The sequence below is a fragment of the Zea mays genome, chromosome 9, assembly GCF_902167145.1.
Source record: "Zea mays cultivar B73 chromosome 9, Zm-B73-REFERENCE-NAM-5.0, whole genome shotgun sequence".
Taxonomy (NCBI): domain Eukaryota; kingdom Viridiplantae; phylum Streptophyta; class Magnoliopsida; order Poales; family Poaceae; genus Zea; species Zea mays.
In genome coordinates this window covers 160314370-160329847 of record NC_050104.1, presented here as the reverse complement: position 1 = coordinate 160329847, position 15478 = coordinate 160314370, and the positions used below count along the sequence as shown (strand labels likewise).

The 15478-nt window shown below is 40.3% G+C and overlaps 1 protein-coding gene across 1 annotated transcript; it reads left to right on the top strand.

Annotated features, from left to right (window-relative positions):
• Nucleotides 1–5783: 5783 nt before the first annotated feature.
• On the top strand, nt 5784–10822 carry LOC103639603 (uncharacterized). The gene is made up of 3 exons (XM_008662335.4): nt 5784–10229; nt 10345–10542; nt 10640–10822. Exons 1-3 carry the CDS (start codon nt 9711–9713, stop codon nt 10820–10822), a joined length of 900 nt encoding a protein of 299 aa, XP_008660557.1. The 5' UTR covers nt 5784–9710.
• Nucleotides 10823–15478: the final 4656 nt, after the last annotated feature.

Genomic DNA, 15478 nt, shown 5'->3' with positions numbered 1-15478 from the left:
TATACTACATTTATGTTATATCGAAGCAAGTAGAAGAGTGTGTTATAAGTTGTGCATCGAAAAAATAGTATGTAAATCTATAAAATCAATTTTCATCTCTCATCTCATGAATTTGAGATAGGCTAATATGATAACTTTGGAAAGTGGTGGAATGTCACATTCTAAAAAAATAGTCTATTCCATTAGTAAGATTCCAATTCCTCAAAATGAAAGGAAACAAACGAGACCTAAGGAATATGTTTTAATATGTTCTCCAAAAGTCCCCTTAAAACATATATATATATATATATATATATATATATATTAAACTAGGTTAAACCAACATTGGATCTATGTTGATCAAATATAGTATTGTCATCTTCTGTAGTCAGTCCTGCCGCTTCATTCATCTACTAGCTATCAAGGTATGATTTTCTATTCAGTTGACATGTCTCGTCACTTGTAGGCATAGTGATCAATTTATATGGTGACGTTGGGACAGTGCAAGAGGTGGGCTGGCAATCATGTGCACGGGAAGCGGTAAAAAGCAAAGGATAAAAAAGAAGTGGAGGTGTGGGAAAACGAACCCAGTGCCTCTCGCATGCGAAGCGAGCGCTCTACCATATGAGCTACACACCAAGGATACGGTAGAGTAGAGATATTTTGCTCTAATAGAATAAATCAATTAATGTTGTCATCAACATTTTCCAAACCCGCGTCAACGAGTCGTTATAGGGTCTGTTTAGATTGTTTTTTTTCTCATAAGCTTTTTTCGAGAAGTTGGTTGTGTAGAGAAGATGGCTATAATAAAAATATGGATGATAAGAATCTAGGTGTTTGGAAACCTGGTTGTGGAAAGAAGCTAGTGGTTAGAATCTAGATGTTTGGATGCCTAGATTTCCAAAGAACACATTACTCCCTCCAGTACAGTAAAGGTAGTCGTTTAGGACATTGATAGTCGCCTAGAGGGGGGGTGAATAGGGCGAAACTGAAATTTACAAATATAAACACAACTACAAGCCGGGGTTAGCGTTAGAAACATAAACGAGTCCGAGAGAGAGGGCGCAAAGCAAATCCCAAGCGAATAAGCAAGTAAGACACGGAGATTTGTTTTACCGAGGTTCGGTTCTTGCAAACCTACTCCCCGTTGAGGAGGCCACAAAGGCCGGGTCTCTTTCAACCCTTCCCTCTCTCAAACGGTCCCTCGGACTGAGTGAGCTTCTCTTCTCTAATCAAAGCCGGGAACAAAACTTCCCCGCAAGGGCCACCACACAATTGGTGCCTCTTGCCTTGATTACAATGGAGTTGTGATCTCAAGAACAAGTGAGAAAGAAAAGAAGCAATCCAAGCGCAAGAGCTCAAATGAACACGGCAAATCACTCTCACTAGTCACTAGGGCTTTGTGTGGAATTGGAGAGGATTTGATCTCTTTTGTGTGTCTAGAATTGAATGCTAGAGCTCTTGTAGTAGTTGAGAAGTGGAAAACTTGGATGCAATGAATGGTGGGGTGGTTGGGGTATTTATAGCCCCAACCACCAAACTTGACCGTTGGCTGGAGGCTTCTGCTCGATGCCGCACCGGACAGTCCGGTGCACACCGGACAGTCCGGTGCCCCTGCCATGTCATCACTGTCGTTGGATTCTGACCGTTGGAGCTTCTGACTTGTGGGCCCGCCTGGGTGTCCGGTGCACACCGGACATGTACTGTTTGATGTCCGGTGCACCGGCATGGGCGATTCTGACTTCTGCGCGCGCTGTGCGCGCATTAAATGTTCCGCAGGGAGCCGTTGGCGCCGCAGGGAGCCGTTGCTCCGCTGGCACACCGGACAGTCCGGTGAATTTTAGCGGAGCGGCTGCCGCGCGGACCCGAGGCTGGCGAGTTCAGGAGGCCGAGCTTCCTTGGAGCACCGGACATGTCCGGTGCACACCGGACAGTCCGGTGAATTATAGCGCGCCGGCTTCCGAGAATTCCCGAGGGCGAAGAGTTTGAGTTTGAGTCCCCTGGTGCACCGGACAGGTACTGTTCACTGTCCGGTGGCACACCGGACAGTCCGGTGCGCCAGACCAGGGGTGCCCTCGGTTGCCCCTTTGCTCCTTTATTGAATCCAAAACTTGGTCTTTTTATTGGCTGAGTGTGAACCTTTTACACCTGTATAATCTATACACTTGGGCAAACTAGTTAGTCCAATTATTTGTGTTGGGCAATTCAACCACCAAAATTATTTAGGAACTAGGTGTAAGCCTAATTCCCTTTCAGACATGATTGTGCATACCAAGGAGTGATTAATTATCATAAAGTTTTCCCTGTTTGCCCCTATTAAATAGGGATATGAGTGCATTAACGTCATTAAAACAATCAGGCTTGATTGGTTGCTGCAGCAGCTCCAAGGCATTCTAGACTAGAGGTCTCAAGTTCGATTCCTCTTAAATGCATCTTTTTTTGTGCAATTACTAGGGGCAACAACGTCCAAATCCCAGACCCACGCGCGCTATGACTTCTTTTTGTGCACGCTCGGTCACGCGCAGGATGACTTCTTTTACTGCACCGGAGGGAGTATGTTATTAGACCCGGTTAAATTCATTGTTGTACTAACGACCATGTAATATTCCTCTTAAATGCATCTTTTTTTGTGCAATTACTAGGGGCAACAACGTCCAAATCCCAGACCCACGCGCGCTATGACTTCTTTTTGTGCACGCTCGGTCACGCGCAGGATGACTTCTTTTACTGCACCGGAGGGAGTATGTTATTAGACCCGGTTAAATTCATTGTCGTACTAACGACCATGTAATTTGTATCACATGCAATCTTCATTACAACAATTTTTTTGTTTCATGTACAAATTGTTCACTACCTAACTAACGCGGCAACAATGAGGCCTCTAAATACAGTCATATCTAACTCAACAAAATAATACTTTCCTGTATATTTACCAGACATTAATGCAAATTTAAACATTGAAGTAAGGGGTCGGGTCTGTTCGGCTTCTTGGCGCGTGGGGATAGTGCAGGGTCTGCTCGACTTCTTGACGAAGCGATACCAAGGCGACTTTTTTTGATGTTAAGAGGCGGCTTTTTTTCCTACGGCTACTGAGGAGCTTCCCTCCTACGCGCTTACAACGCCTATGGCACGACAAGCTGCCCGTTTGGGGGGATCCGAACGGCGGGGCAATAGTTGCGACAGGCTGTTTGCTTGATGACGCGTGTCAAGCTAGCGCATCATACGACTAACGTTGATCACACTAATGGATCGGCTCGGGTAAGCTTTTTCTTCGGCTCGGCTTGTGTTGGGGGCCTTCTTCTGCGCCAAAGGTCCTCTAAGCAAAAACACCTCCGTTAGTACGATATGCACGCAGACATAACACAAAGGTATATGCCGAAGCTTCGACATAATGACGTGCCTTGAGACGAAGAGCGGCACCGACTTAAAGAGGAAAAGGTCGTTCGGTCCCTGATAATTTGTGTCATGTTTGTAATTTGTCATCAAGGACATAAATGTAATTTCAACCGGGCTGCATCCCGTGCCTATAAATAGGTGAACAGTAACTCTGTACTGGACACGCTGAGTTGTATTCACTCGCGCGTCACACCTGAATTTTTGCCTTCTATCAAGCCGAATGTATAAATGTAATTCAATATTGTTCATGTTTATTCATGATGATATAATAAAGATATACTAATGATGGCATATGATTATTCATGTTATTTCCCATGTTTCATATGCTTCTACTTTCATTATTATATACTGAGATGATGAAGGTACGTCCTTCATAACCTTCGTCTGAAGATCGTTATATCCTAAGGGAGATAATGCTTCGAAGGACAAAGGTCTTTAACCATTAATGTTTTGTGTTGCCTTGTTCTTAACTTATAGCATTTGAGAACAAGTTCTCCACAGCTTGCTTATACTGGACTGGCTGGCTTGCATCTGCCTCTCTTGTCGTCCATTTGCTTGCATTAGATGCTGCATCAGCTGCTAGAAAATTACATTTTGATGGAGTGTCAAATAATAGAAACATATGATTGTAATCTTAGATTTTTATTTTGTATTAGAAATCAGACGCTCTAGATTTTAGATGAGGATACATGTTTCATGTTACTCTAGTATCTATTTTCTTATCTGCAACATGGTTGAACCATTCTAATAACTGGAAACTGATGCATTCTATTTGCAAGCCACAACAGGCTAATTGAAACAAAACATAAAAAATAAACTAGACAGTATCATGTCTTTATTGCTGTGCAACACCATCTTCAGATACAATCCCAAGCTAATCGAAACAATACCAGGTCTTTGTTGTTGTGCCCATCTCCCCCATTACCTTTGTCTCTTCCACGATGTGAAGTCGACACCTTCTTCATATACGTCAAGTCATGAGCTAACTTTTTGGCATATACAATTAGCTAAATGATTTCATCTTGTTGATCATTTCATGGAACATCACAAGTGCTGGAGCACAAAGTGTTTTAAGCCTGCATCACCACACTGCACAGGCTAGGACATGAAGTGGACACGACAATTGTGCCACGGTGACGACGACCTCCCTTAACGACATCAACGGTGGTGTCCTTTCATGTCGATGATGATGACAATCTTGATGGTGACGGCGACCGCCTGACTAAACGATGGCAGTGGGAGGTGCTGATGTGTGTTTCCGAGAAGAAATAAGGCACTGTTTGATAACAAAGTTTTTGAAAACCACAATTTTTGAAAAAACGACAGTATATTCTAGTCACGACAATAACACAGTTTAAAATATTACAGTTTTGAAAACTGAGGTCTAACAATATTCGCAATACTTCAGTTTTAAAAACAACTACCTTGCCAAACATCTTTGTATATATAATACTGTAATATTTGAGAATTCTGCATTCTTCCAAAACTATAAAAAAATATTTACTCTCAAACACCCTTAGGGTTGATTTGGTCATCAGGGATCCCGGGAGGATCCATTGGATTTCTCCCTCATGGATCCTCGATCACCAAATTAGCCTTTAAGGGCCTCTTTTGGAAATACAGTTTTGAAATACTGTAAATTTGATATACCGTAGTTTATAATTTACATGACACAAATACAACAGTATTACTTTATCACGGTAAAATCACAGCATTGCTTGAAAACGAGATCTTTTTTATTCCATTGAAAAAACAAGGTATATTTAGAGAGAAGAAAACCAAGGTTCTTTAGTGGAGTTTCAAAAACTACAAAAATACCACGTTTTTGTAAACCATGGTATTTGAAACTGTGTTTTGTTTGAGAAATCAAATAACTTTTGAGTTCCAATATTCACTACTACAAATCGTGTTATATGAGACGGTTAATTTTTAGTTATTAAGACGTTTATGATGTGTCCAAATTTGATGGAGTCGCAAAAGATGTTCCGTTTTTACGATGGTTATAAACCGTCTTAAAAGATATTAAATAAGACATTTTTTAATTTATAACCGTCTAAAAAAGGAATTTGTTACGTCATTTTGTCCAATAAACCGTCTTACATTAGGTTTTGTTTAAGACACTTCTTCGAAAGAACTGTCGAAAATACGAACATTATAAGTCACAAAGTATTTATCAAACTGACTAGAATAGCCTATAATAATAGACACTCGCAACAGAAAAACCATCTTATTTACGAGACTGATATTAGACGTTTTAAAAACCGTCTTATTTAGGAGACTGATATTAGACGTTTTGAGAAATATCTTATTAAGATTTGAAACGACTTATTTGACAGTATATTCTTAAATTACCACATTATAATAATTTAATAGAGAAAAATACATACACATATATTTAATAACACTATAATTAATATAATATAGATAAATAACATTCAATATCTCATAAATAAGCATTGTCAAATAACTCATACATAAGTGTACTCTAAATTGTGGTTTTCATCAGATACATATGATCTTTCTCAAAGGGGAACTATTCCATCTCGGCCATAGAAAAGCTTGAATGCTGACTCAAAGCCTGACCCTTCCTCAAAAATTGGACCCTTGCCTCTTTGAGCAGCTACTGGCAAAGCAGAAGTGAGGGGAAAAGGTTGTAGCTCCATTGATATTCCTCAGGAATGGGCATCTTTCGACATTTGGGTGTCCAAAAAGGTTCTGCGGTGATACTGATTCACTGAGAAAGCTGCCAAAAAAATTTTCCATCTTGGCAACAGCAAAATCAGATGCACATTAGCAAGTAATGACCTATCAGGATGTATTTGATCTTGGATGACGAACATCAACACATATATACATATCAGTGATGCACTGGTACTACAAGTAGTTGAATGCCTCAAAAAAACATAGAGAGCCAGGAAGATAACATGCATGATTAAACATAACCATTTTGTCACCTGATAATTGACTCATACATCACCTTACTGCCTGGTGTCTGCTGGCCTGCTGTAAATAGAACATGCTCTGCTTAGCTGAAAATAGAACATACGTGGTACAGTTTAAAGCCATAATGACTAGCAGGATTTTTAATAGCATATCTGGATGGCTTCATTGTGTCCAACAGAACCATGTAAGGTAACTGGGACCATCTCCTGCAATGAATGGAGATGTAATGGGACCATAACATTAGGAGATGGCAAAAGAAGTGGTTTCACGAGAAAATAACCTAAAAGAACATCTTGACTGTCAAGGTCGTGTCACTGGACATCAAACAAAATTAGCTAAATAGACTGTATTATATAAATAAAATGAAGTGAGTATAGGTTAATTCAACAAAAAATACTGCAGTGCTGATTAAAGAAGCCTATTAGTCACCCTTCACTCATCGCTTGCACTGTTTACATAATATAGTTTAAAACAGAAGATATACAAACATCCTAGCAAAAGGGGTCTCATGTTTACTTATCAAAACGAAGGGATCTGCAATTGGTATTGGAAAACACGACCATTTAGTGATTCCATATGTAGAAATAAGTTTAAGTTTTTTTTCAAACAAGTAGTAGAACCATGTATAATTATATTACATTAAGAAGAAAACAAGTTTAAGGTTTAGCTGATGCGAGTACCACTAAACCTGCTAGATAGATCAGACAGGCCACACCACACATTTAGACTTCATATTGAAGAAAAGGTAAAAACTTTCATAAGCACATGGGATAATGCAATCATGCTTGTGGACAAATTATTTATCCTGCATCACTTGTCAATTGAGAGGTTCATCTATCTTGCCAATAAATGTTTATCGAAGAAAGAAAAAGAAAATGATTGATTGGCAGATTGATAATTGATACCAAAATACATAAATTGCAGAAAATTTCCTGGATATCCTGATAAGCTCCATACCTTCACACTAATAATATCAAATAGTGTTTCATTGTCACGAGCATAGGCGTAGTTTATCTGCATTCCAAGAAACAGTCAAAGCAACCAATGCCCAAATTCCATTGACATACACCATAACAATTAACAAATATTTTAAAACAAATGAAAAATCAAGTATTGAATCCAGATCTCTTCATCATAACAAGAGGAAACCAATGATATGCACATGATTGGACCTTCACCATCCTTGACTACAGGCAAAATGCATGACCTGTGTTGCAAAAATTCAGAAACTGACAATACAGAGGTCATCATATTCAAATCAATATATTAGATACAAGTGCATAACTAGCTTGGCAGTTGGCCCCAGCATTCCCCTTCTTTTCCTCCCTAACTGAGTAGGACATATAATGGCAAGTCCTCTTTTAAGAGCGAGTCCTGGTGAAATGAGACGACCAATTTCAAACAGAATACTAAGCTGCAGTCTTAACAGGAGGGGAGGAGGAGCAGAGAACACAGACAAACTTGATGCCAAACTAGGAACAGCTTAAGGAAACCTCGCAAGAGCTTTTGGATTTTAACTAAAGCGGACCAACCGATGCTGCTTACCTTCAACTGATTTGGACCACGATAAATAGCTATTCAGGATTATTAATCTAAACGATCGATATTCATCTACGGGATTTAACCGATCACTCAATATAGAACACGATAACAAGAGCAAAGCACCGACTTCTCTAAACAACCATTTTAATACTTGCTGATTTTGGACAGCAGTACAGCAGTCAGCGGTTTTGCTCATAACTTACAAAATATTCATCCAAAAATCGTGAACTAAGACTTTCTAGAAAGCTTAAGAAGTCCTCTACAACTTTTGTATTATCATCACAGTGAGACTTGACACTTAGAATGGTCAAACAATGCTAAACGTAAATTCTGTCCAGATTTGGACAGAATTCGACTACTTACTTCAAAAATTCATAACTGGAGTTTCAGACATCCAAATCAGGTGATCCTAGACTTTATAGAAAGCTAATAGAATTCTCTAAAATTCATTTATGAACATCCCAGGTTAATTTAATATATATCAAGGTCAAAAAACATGAGAAAGGCTCTGCTGTCCAAATTGGGACAGATTCAGAGATTCTAACTCAAACAGCTGTAACTTAATTTATAGAGCACCAAAAAGGGTGATCCAAAATTTGTTGGAAATCTTAAGGAAAGTACTACAATTCTCCTATAATTGCTAATGACTGATTCTCATTTTAACTTAGCCAAACAATCCATTTCATCGGATTAACTAGCATAGCTAACACATCACACTATTTGTCCTAGCAAGTAGAGCATCATCAAATATTACATAATCTCATTTGACTATAACCTAGAAGCAAAAGACTTTAAGCGCCTAAATGCACTTCCCACTATATAGCTCTCGGATTACAACTGGAATAAACCTATTGATGCTATTTGCTTCCAACTAATAAGGATAATGAGGAACATTTATTCAAGATGATTAACTTAAGCGACCAATCTCCATTTATGATATTTACTCAATCAACAACCATAGAACATGATAATTACTAAAACAAAGCATCACTTCACCAATTAAGAATCAGCTAAACTTACTTAGCCAAACAATAGTAACTTCAAGCCAACAATTTAATACTTGCAGAATTTTTAGACAGCAGCACAGCCGCATCGGTTAATTGTTTTATTCATAGCTCACAAAATATGCATCCAATGATCCAAAAATAGTAAACTAGGACTTTTTGGAAAGCTTAGAAAGTCCTCTATAACTCTTATATTATCATCACAACATGATTCGACAGTTTGAAAGGTCAAACAGTGCTAAACTTTAATTCTGTCCAGATTTGGACAGAATTCGGCTACTCACTTCAAAAAAATCATAACTGGAGTTTCAGGCATCGAAATCAGGTGATCCTAGACTTTTTAGAAAGCTAATAGAATTGTCTACAATTCATTTATAAACATCTCTGGTTAATACAATACATATCAAAGTCAGTTACTACAAACAGACTTCGCTGTCCAAATTTGGACAGATTCAGACTCTCTAGTTCAAACAGATGTAACTTGATCTCTAGACCACCAAAAATGGTGCTCCAAAATTTGTTGGAAAGCTTAAGAAAAATACTACAATTTTTCTATAATTACTAAGGGCTGATTCTCAGTTTAGTTTAGCCAAACAATCCAATTTTCGAAACCTGTACAGAATTTGGACAGATTCTGAAACTGGACTTGGAAAAATCATAACTCATAAACTACTACACCTATGGTCATGAAATTTTAACACAAGCAAGATAAAAAGATTATCTACAAGAATGCTGATAGTGACAGTATAATTCAACACCCAAACAAGAAGTATCCTGGAGCCTAAACAGTCTAGTACAAGTAAGGATATCACTGTGTCTGAAGTGAAAGAAAAATCGCCTTATGAAATGAAGAAGGAAGTTGGGTTCAGAAATGAAACAGTGGAAGCTGCTTTTGTTGAACATCTGCAGGAGGAAGAAGCTCCCACAAGTAAAGATGGCCAAAAGGTCCAAGCTGCTAGCACTACAGTTGGTGATCAAGAAAATGCAGCCCTGAAGAGCATAGGGGAAGATCATGTGCAAGAAGATGCTGGTGCAGGAAGCTTGAATGGATGTGACAAAAGAAAAAATGAAGATGGGACAGTGATTGAAAGTGAAACTGCGAAAGATGATGCCAGAACATATGGAGTTAATTTGTCAGAATCAGATGTTGCAGTTGGTATTCAGTCTGCCTACAGAGGGTATGATGTTCGAAAATGGCAACCTTTGGATAAGCTCTGGAAGATCAAGCATGTGCATGAACAGATGCAAGTTGTGAGGAAGCAGATTCAATGCCTTTTAGATTCTTGCAGTAAGCCAACACAAAAAGAGCAAGTGGCCATAGGTGAAACTATTATGAATTTACTCCTGAAGCTTGACGCAATCCAGGTATATTTTTCATTCCAGCCTGTTTTTCTCTGAGTGGCATAGACTTATTTCTTATTTGGTAAACTTTTTTGGTACTTGCTGGGTTGTTTCTAAGACCTTGGTAATATTGACACAGGGCTTGCATCCAAGTGTAAGGGAAGCTAGGAAGTCTGTTGCTCGAGAACTGATTTGCTTGCAGGAGAAGCTTGATACTTTATGCAAAGCCGCATCTGGAGACTTGAATCACACAGATAGTAATGATGATGAATCTGAGGGGACCAAGAACATTATCCAAACTGCAGCTCCTACTGTAATAACTGAAGCTTCTGATAGAGTATGTGTTGCTTGTATTAACGATGTTCTCTAACCTTATTTTGCAATTGTTCAATTAAATATAATTTATGCATGATAACGCCACAAATTAATCTCAGCAGAAGAGAACTATTGAACTGGGTAAGGTACAAGAACCATGTTCAGTGGACTCCATGGAGCCATGCAACGCAGTTCCATCTGGAGTTTCCTGGGAGGTGAGGCCAGATGTAGACGCTAGCGAGGAGAAGAATGAAAACAAGAGTCATGTAGCACCACAGTGGATGAAGCACACGAAGAAGTAAGTCGATTTTGATTTCCATTGTTTGGCACTCTGCTGTTGCAACCATATATGGTAATATTTTGGATTGTTTTGTTAAGCATGAGAGTATGTGCTTACATTTTCACACACATATTCACGCCATCGACCACACGTAATTAGAGCAAACCACAATCACATAAAGCGAACAACCAGGTGAAATTAGTTCGGATTGCGCATGCATGTCTACCACGGTTCTGGCTCTTCGTCGAGGAGCAATGCGCGAAGCGCGACATCGACGGAGGGCTGCGATTAATGACGCTCACACAGTTTAGACAATTTATCAAGCACGCTGAGCACAAAAACAACAGGGGTGGCGAGGCCTCACCAAGGGTGTTGCGACGTCGCGGGTTGGGGCTGCACAGGTCGAGGTGGAGCTCACTGCGGTATTTCATCGAGCACTTGGCGAGCGTCGCGGACACGGGTTTGGCACCAGTATGCTGCTGTACCGTTCGGGCTAGTGCTGACCGGAGAGGCAAGGGGAGCCATGGGGGAACACGGCGTGGAGAACGGTTGGAACAGAACAGAGGGCGCACTGGGAACAGAAAGCAGGGGCGCGGCAGGGCTGAGGGCGAGCTCGGCGAGCACCAAGGGGGAGGTGGAGGCATCATCCGCCATGGCTGAGGGCGAGCTCACTGTGAAGGTTGAACAGAGCCAGGGCGCTGGGAGGAGCAGAGGTGAGGGCGCCATGGGAGGGATGGGGAAGACGACCTGGCGGCCGGCACTAGAGGAAGATGGGGAAGATGACCTCAGGAGCGCTTGCTCAGGTGCTCGAGTGGAGGTCGGCAATGGGGAGCAGGCGGCGCCGTGAGGGAGGCGAGCCGCAGGGGAGGAGCTTGGCTGGTGCTCCACGGAATCAACAGAGAGGAGGCGGTTTGGGATAAGGCTGAGAGGATCTTGAGTGGTGGCTGGATAAGAATAGAAGGAAAAAATAAGAAAAATAAGTACTTTCCTCTTTTTTTACAATAACCTACGGATAAATATGGGTGCTCAAATTAATATTTAACAGATGCACAAATTGATTGGACTAAATTGATATCGCCGATAATATTTGAACGATGTTTGATTTGGTAGACATTCTCAGAATCAGATAAAGTTTTACCAGATATTTATACCCGAACGTTTGGATTTAGGCGAGATGCAATCGAAACGAACTGGAACGATGTCAACAATGTTATTTTGGACTGCGTTCAATTTGATTTGAAATCAAATTATTTCATTCATGGTCTGAACATCTGATTCCACGGCTATAGATGATTTACTGGAGAAACAAATATCATTTATAAATCCTCGGACGTGACAATTTCTCAGTTGGCAAGTAGGGACTAAATTATTTGGCACCAAACACTTTAGTCTTCGAGTTCTATTTAATTTGTTTGGGATGAAATCAGAAAACTGAACTAAATTTTCAAATTCGTATTTGCGCGAGCGATGAATATTAAATAATAACCAGACTCGCCAATCTCCGGAACAAATATGTTCTGACTTCGTAAAGCAGTTAGAACAGGCCGAATAGACAAAGACGGAAAAGATATCGAAATTTTTGATAGTTGAATATTAGAACCTAAAGACCGTTATTATTGCCGATATTCCATGCTTGAGTCTATAAGCATAGTTTAACAGGAGGTAAACACCAGGGGTGTTACATGAATGATCGAGTCACATGTGGGTCCTTTTTACCATCTATATCAAGTTATAATGATAAGTTTTACATTTTATATCATATATATGATCAAACTAAGATGGATTCACTATTTACTACGCTTTTTAACAAGATTTCTTATCATAAATATCATACAACGATGAGTTCATATTTATAAATGTCTAGTATACTCACTAACATCTAAGACGATCCTTATAGTCTAGACGACTCTAATAATATCTTTATTTGAGATGGTTTCATATACAGAAGTGTCTAATATACTAACCAAAATCTAAGACAATTATTGCAATATTAATGACTAAAATGGTATATTTTTTGAGATGGTTTTCAATAACAATCTGTCTTCAATCAATATAAGACATTTATTACGATGTAAATGTCTCAAAACACTTCTTTATTAAAGACGGATCTCCAGCGAACCGTCTTACCTTACTCATCACCATATGATATAAGACACTTCTATAAAATGCATTGATATATGTTTTAAAATGTGTGTCTTAAATAAGCATATCTCTAGTAGTGATTATAGTATAATCAAATAATATAGTATTGTTTCAAAACTACAAAAATATTACACTTCAAATAGGACCAAAGTTGCGTGCGTGTTTCTGGAACAACAGAGCCGAACAACAAAGCCAAGCCGAAGAGCCGAAGAAATAGAATATCCCCGATCCGATCAGGAGGTCATCAACGTTAGCTATGGATGCTCTAGCCTGCCACGTGTCGTCAATCAGGCGGTCTGTCGCAGATCTTGCCCTGTGCAGCACTGCCGTTCAAATTTCTTTTTCTGTTTGGGTGCGGCGCGCGGTTTCTAGCCAACAGAACCCGAAATTTCTATATATTAAAGACGGGAGCAAATCTGTCTCCACGTTCGTCCACGTCATCCTTTCCATCATCAGCCGCACGATTGGCATCGAACGTTGATGAACCAGTTTCCCATTACTGGTGTTTATTCCTCCAGCTTCTAGACGACACCTCGGCACCCTGCGCAGACACGATACTTCCAGATGACACGAGGAGAAAAAAATAAAAATAACGCGTCTTACTCCGGCTCTCGGCCGACGCCCCTCGAGACCTTGACGGCGGTGGCGTCGGACCTCACCCATCTGCCCAGGATCCTTACAATTTTTTGGCGCTTCGAACCATCATCCTCCGATTTCCAATCGTCTCTTCCCCTCCATCTGCGACTTCCATAGCACGACCATGCCATTGGTTCTTCTCGTCGAGCTACACGTCGCCAACATCCACATCTGCCCCATCCTCACCCTTTCAAACGACACCGCGACATCCGAATAATGGGTCGTCGCCACTAACGCGCTCACCACTCGACCAGGCCTGACTGGACTTGCGGAGATGAGAGAGAAGGTGCAAGAGGCGAGGGATCCAGAAACTCACCTGCCGCCGCCAGCATTATCCCGGTGGGGGAGGTGGCGGCACATCCAGGACGAGAAGGGAAAGGGATGGTGCTGGGCGGCGGCTTGGCGGTGGTCGCCGTAGTTGGGGACAACACCGTCGTCATGCTGCTGGGCGCCGCCGAGTGACTGTCAACTGCCCCAACCAGAACGACCTGGCTGTCGGCTGCGACCTCTGCCACGCCATCTCGAGTTCAGTCTCCCCATCACTCGCGGCAGTACGTCCCGTTCAGATCAATTCAATCGAGTCACCCTGCAAGAAAACGATGCCTTTGTCCTGCCTTTCCTGCAATTCAGATTCGGGACACCTAGATTGAAGTTTCGATCTACTCTTAACCTTTGGCATGGTGTGATTCTGGTTGTTTGTTGTCCTCTACCCACTGCTACAATGCTAGACTGATAGAAATAAATGAAGAATAGGATCATCAGTATAGAAATTTGAAGGATCCCATTACTGGGGAAGCAAACGTGTGTGAGGAACATGTGGAGTGTTTGATTGCACGAAAATCATCCACGTGGTACATCCCAAGATTTTAGATACTACATAAGAACAAATCCTTAAAATAAGTATAGAATTTCAAAGATCAAAAGAACTCCCTGAAGAACAATGGTAAATAGACACAAGTTTCTTGCCTGAAAGTCCCCCCATTAAATTCATTAGGTGCAAGCTTCCCAGCTCTTGCTTTTTCAACCAACTGCTTAATCTGAGTGATTATGAATGAAGAAACACATAAATGACTCAAAATCATTTAAAACAGAATTTGTTCTACACACATAAAGGCTGATTTCTAATATAATTGTAGACCACAAAACTGCGATTTTAGTGTTTTCTTATGCGAGCAGCAAACACGATGGTTGTTGATGGCAACAAGTCAAGAATTACACACTCAAAAACAATAAAAAAGCCTGAGCATCCTATCACACAAGCATCTGCTCTTAACTTTGATAACATTATCGCACCTCTAAGGGTATTGCACATATAGTATTTTGATCAACATTTCTTATTTTAGGGGTCATTAAGCCCTAGAATAACAGAAGACCACCAACAGGCACTGAAGGTACATCAATAATTACTTTTGTGGAGTGTGAGCTCTAGAATCATACCTTCTATGTAGCAACAACAATAAATATATCAACTGAATCACATTTGGGTTTCTTCCTTCTCATTGTTCTAGTAAGCTGGCAATAGATACAAATACATAAAGTCTTCAAAAGTGGAGACTAAAGATAGTTGTACATACTGATCTAAACAAACAAAACATACAGGAACCAGGGCATTTGCTGAATAGTTTCAATGAATCCAGCTATACTATAAACCAAAAGAAAAAGGAAAAGAAAGGACATGTAGTTGGCTTCCTAATTAAACAGAGTAGGAATAAACTATTACTAGCATGATTCTAAATTGCCAAAACATGTCAAACAACAATACATATGACTGCTTTCCACTAGCATTATGCTCGCCAAGTGTGCCATTTCTACTATGACTCCCTTGATAGAAATTGAAGTATCCTATAGGAGTAGCTAAGGCTTGGGTGCTAGACATGGGGTTCTAATTGGACAACCTAAG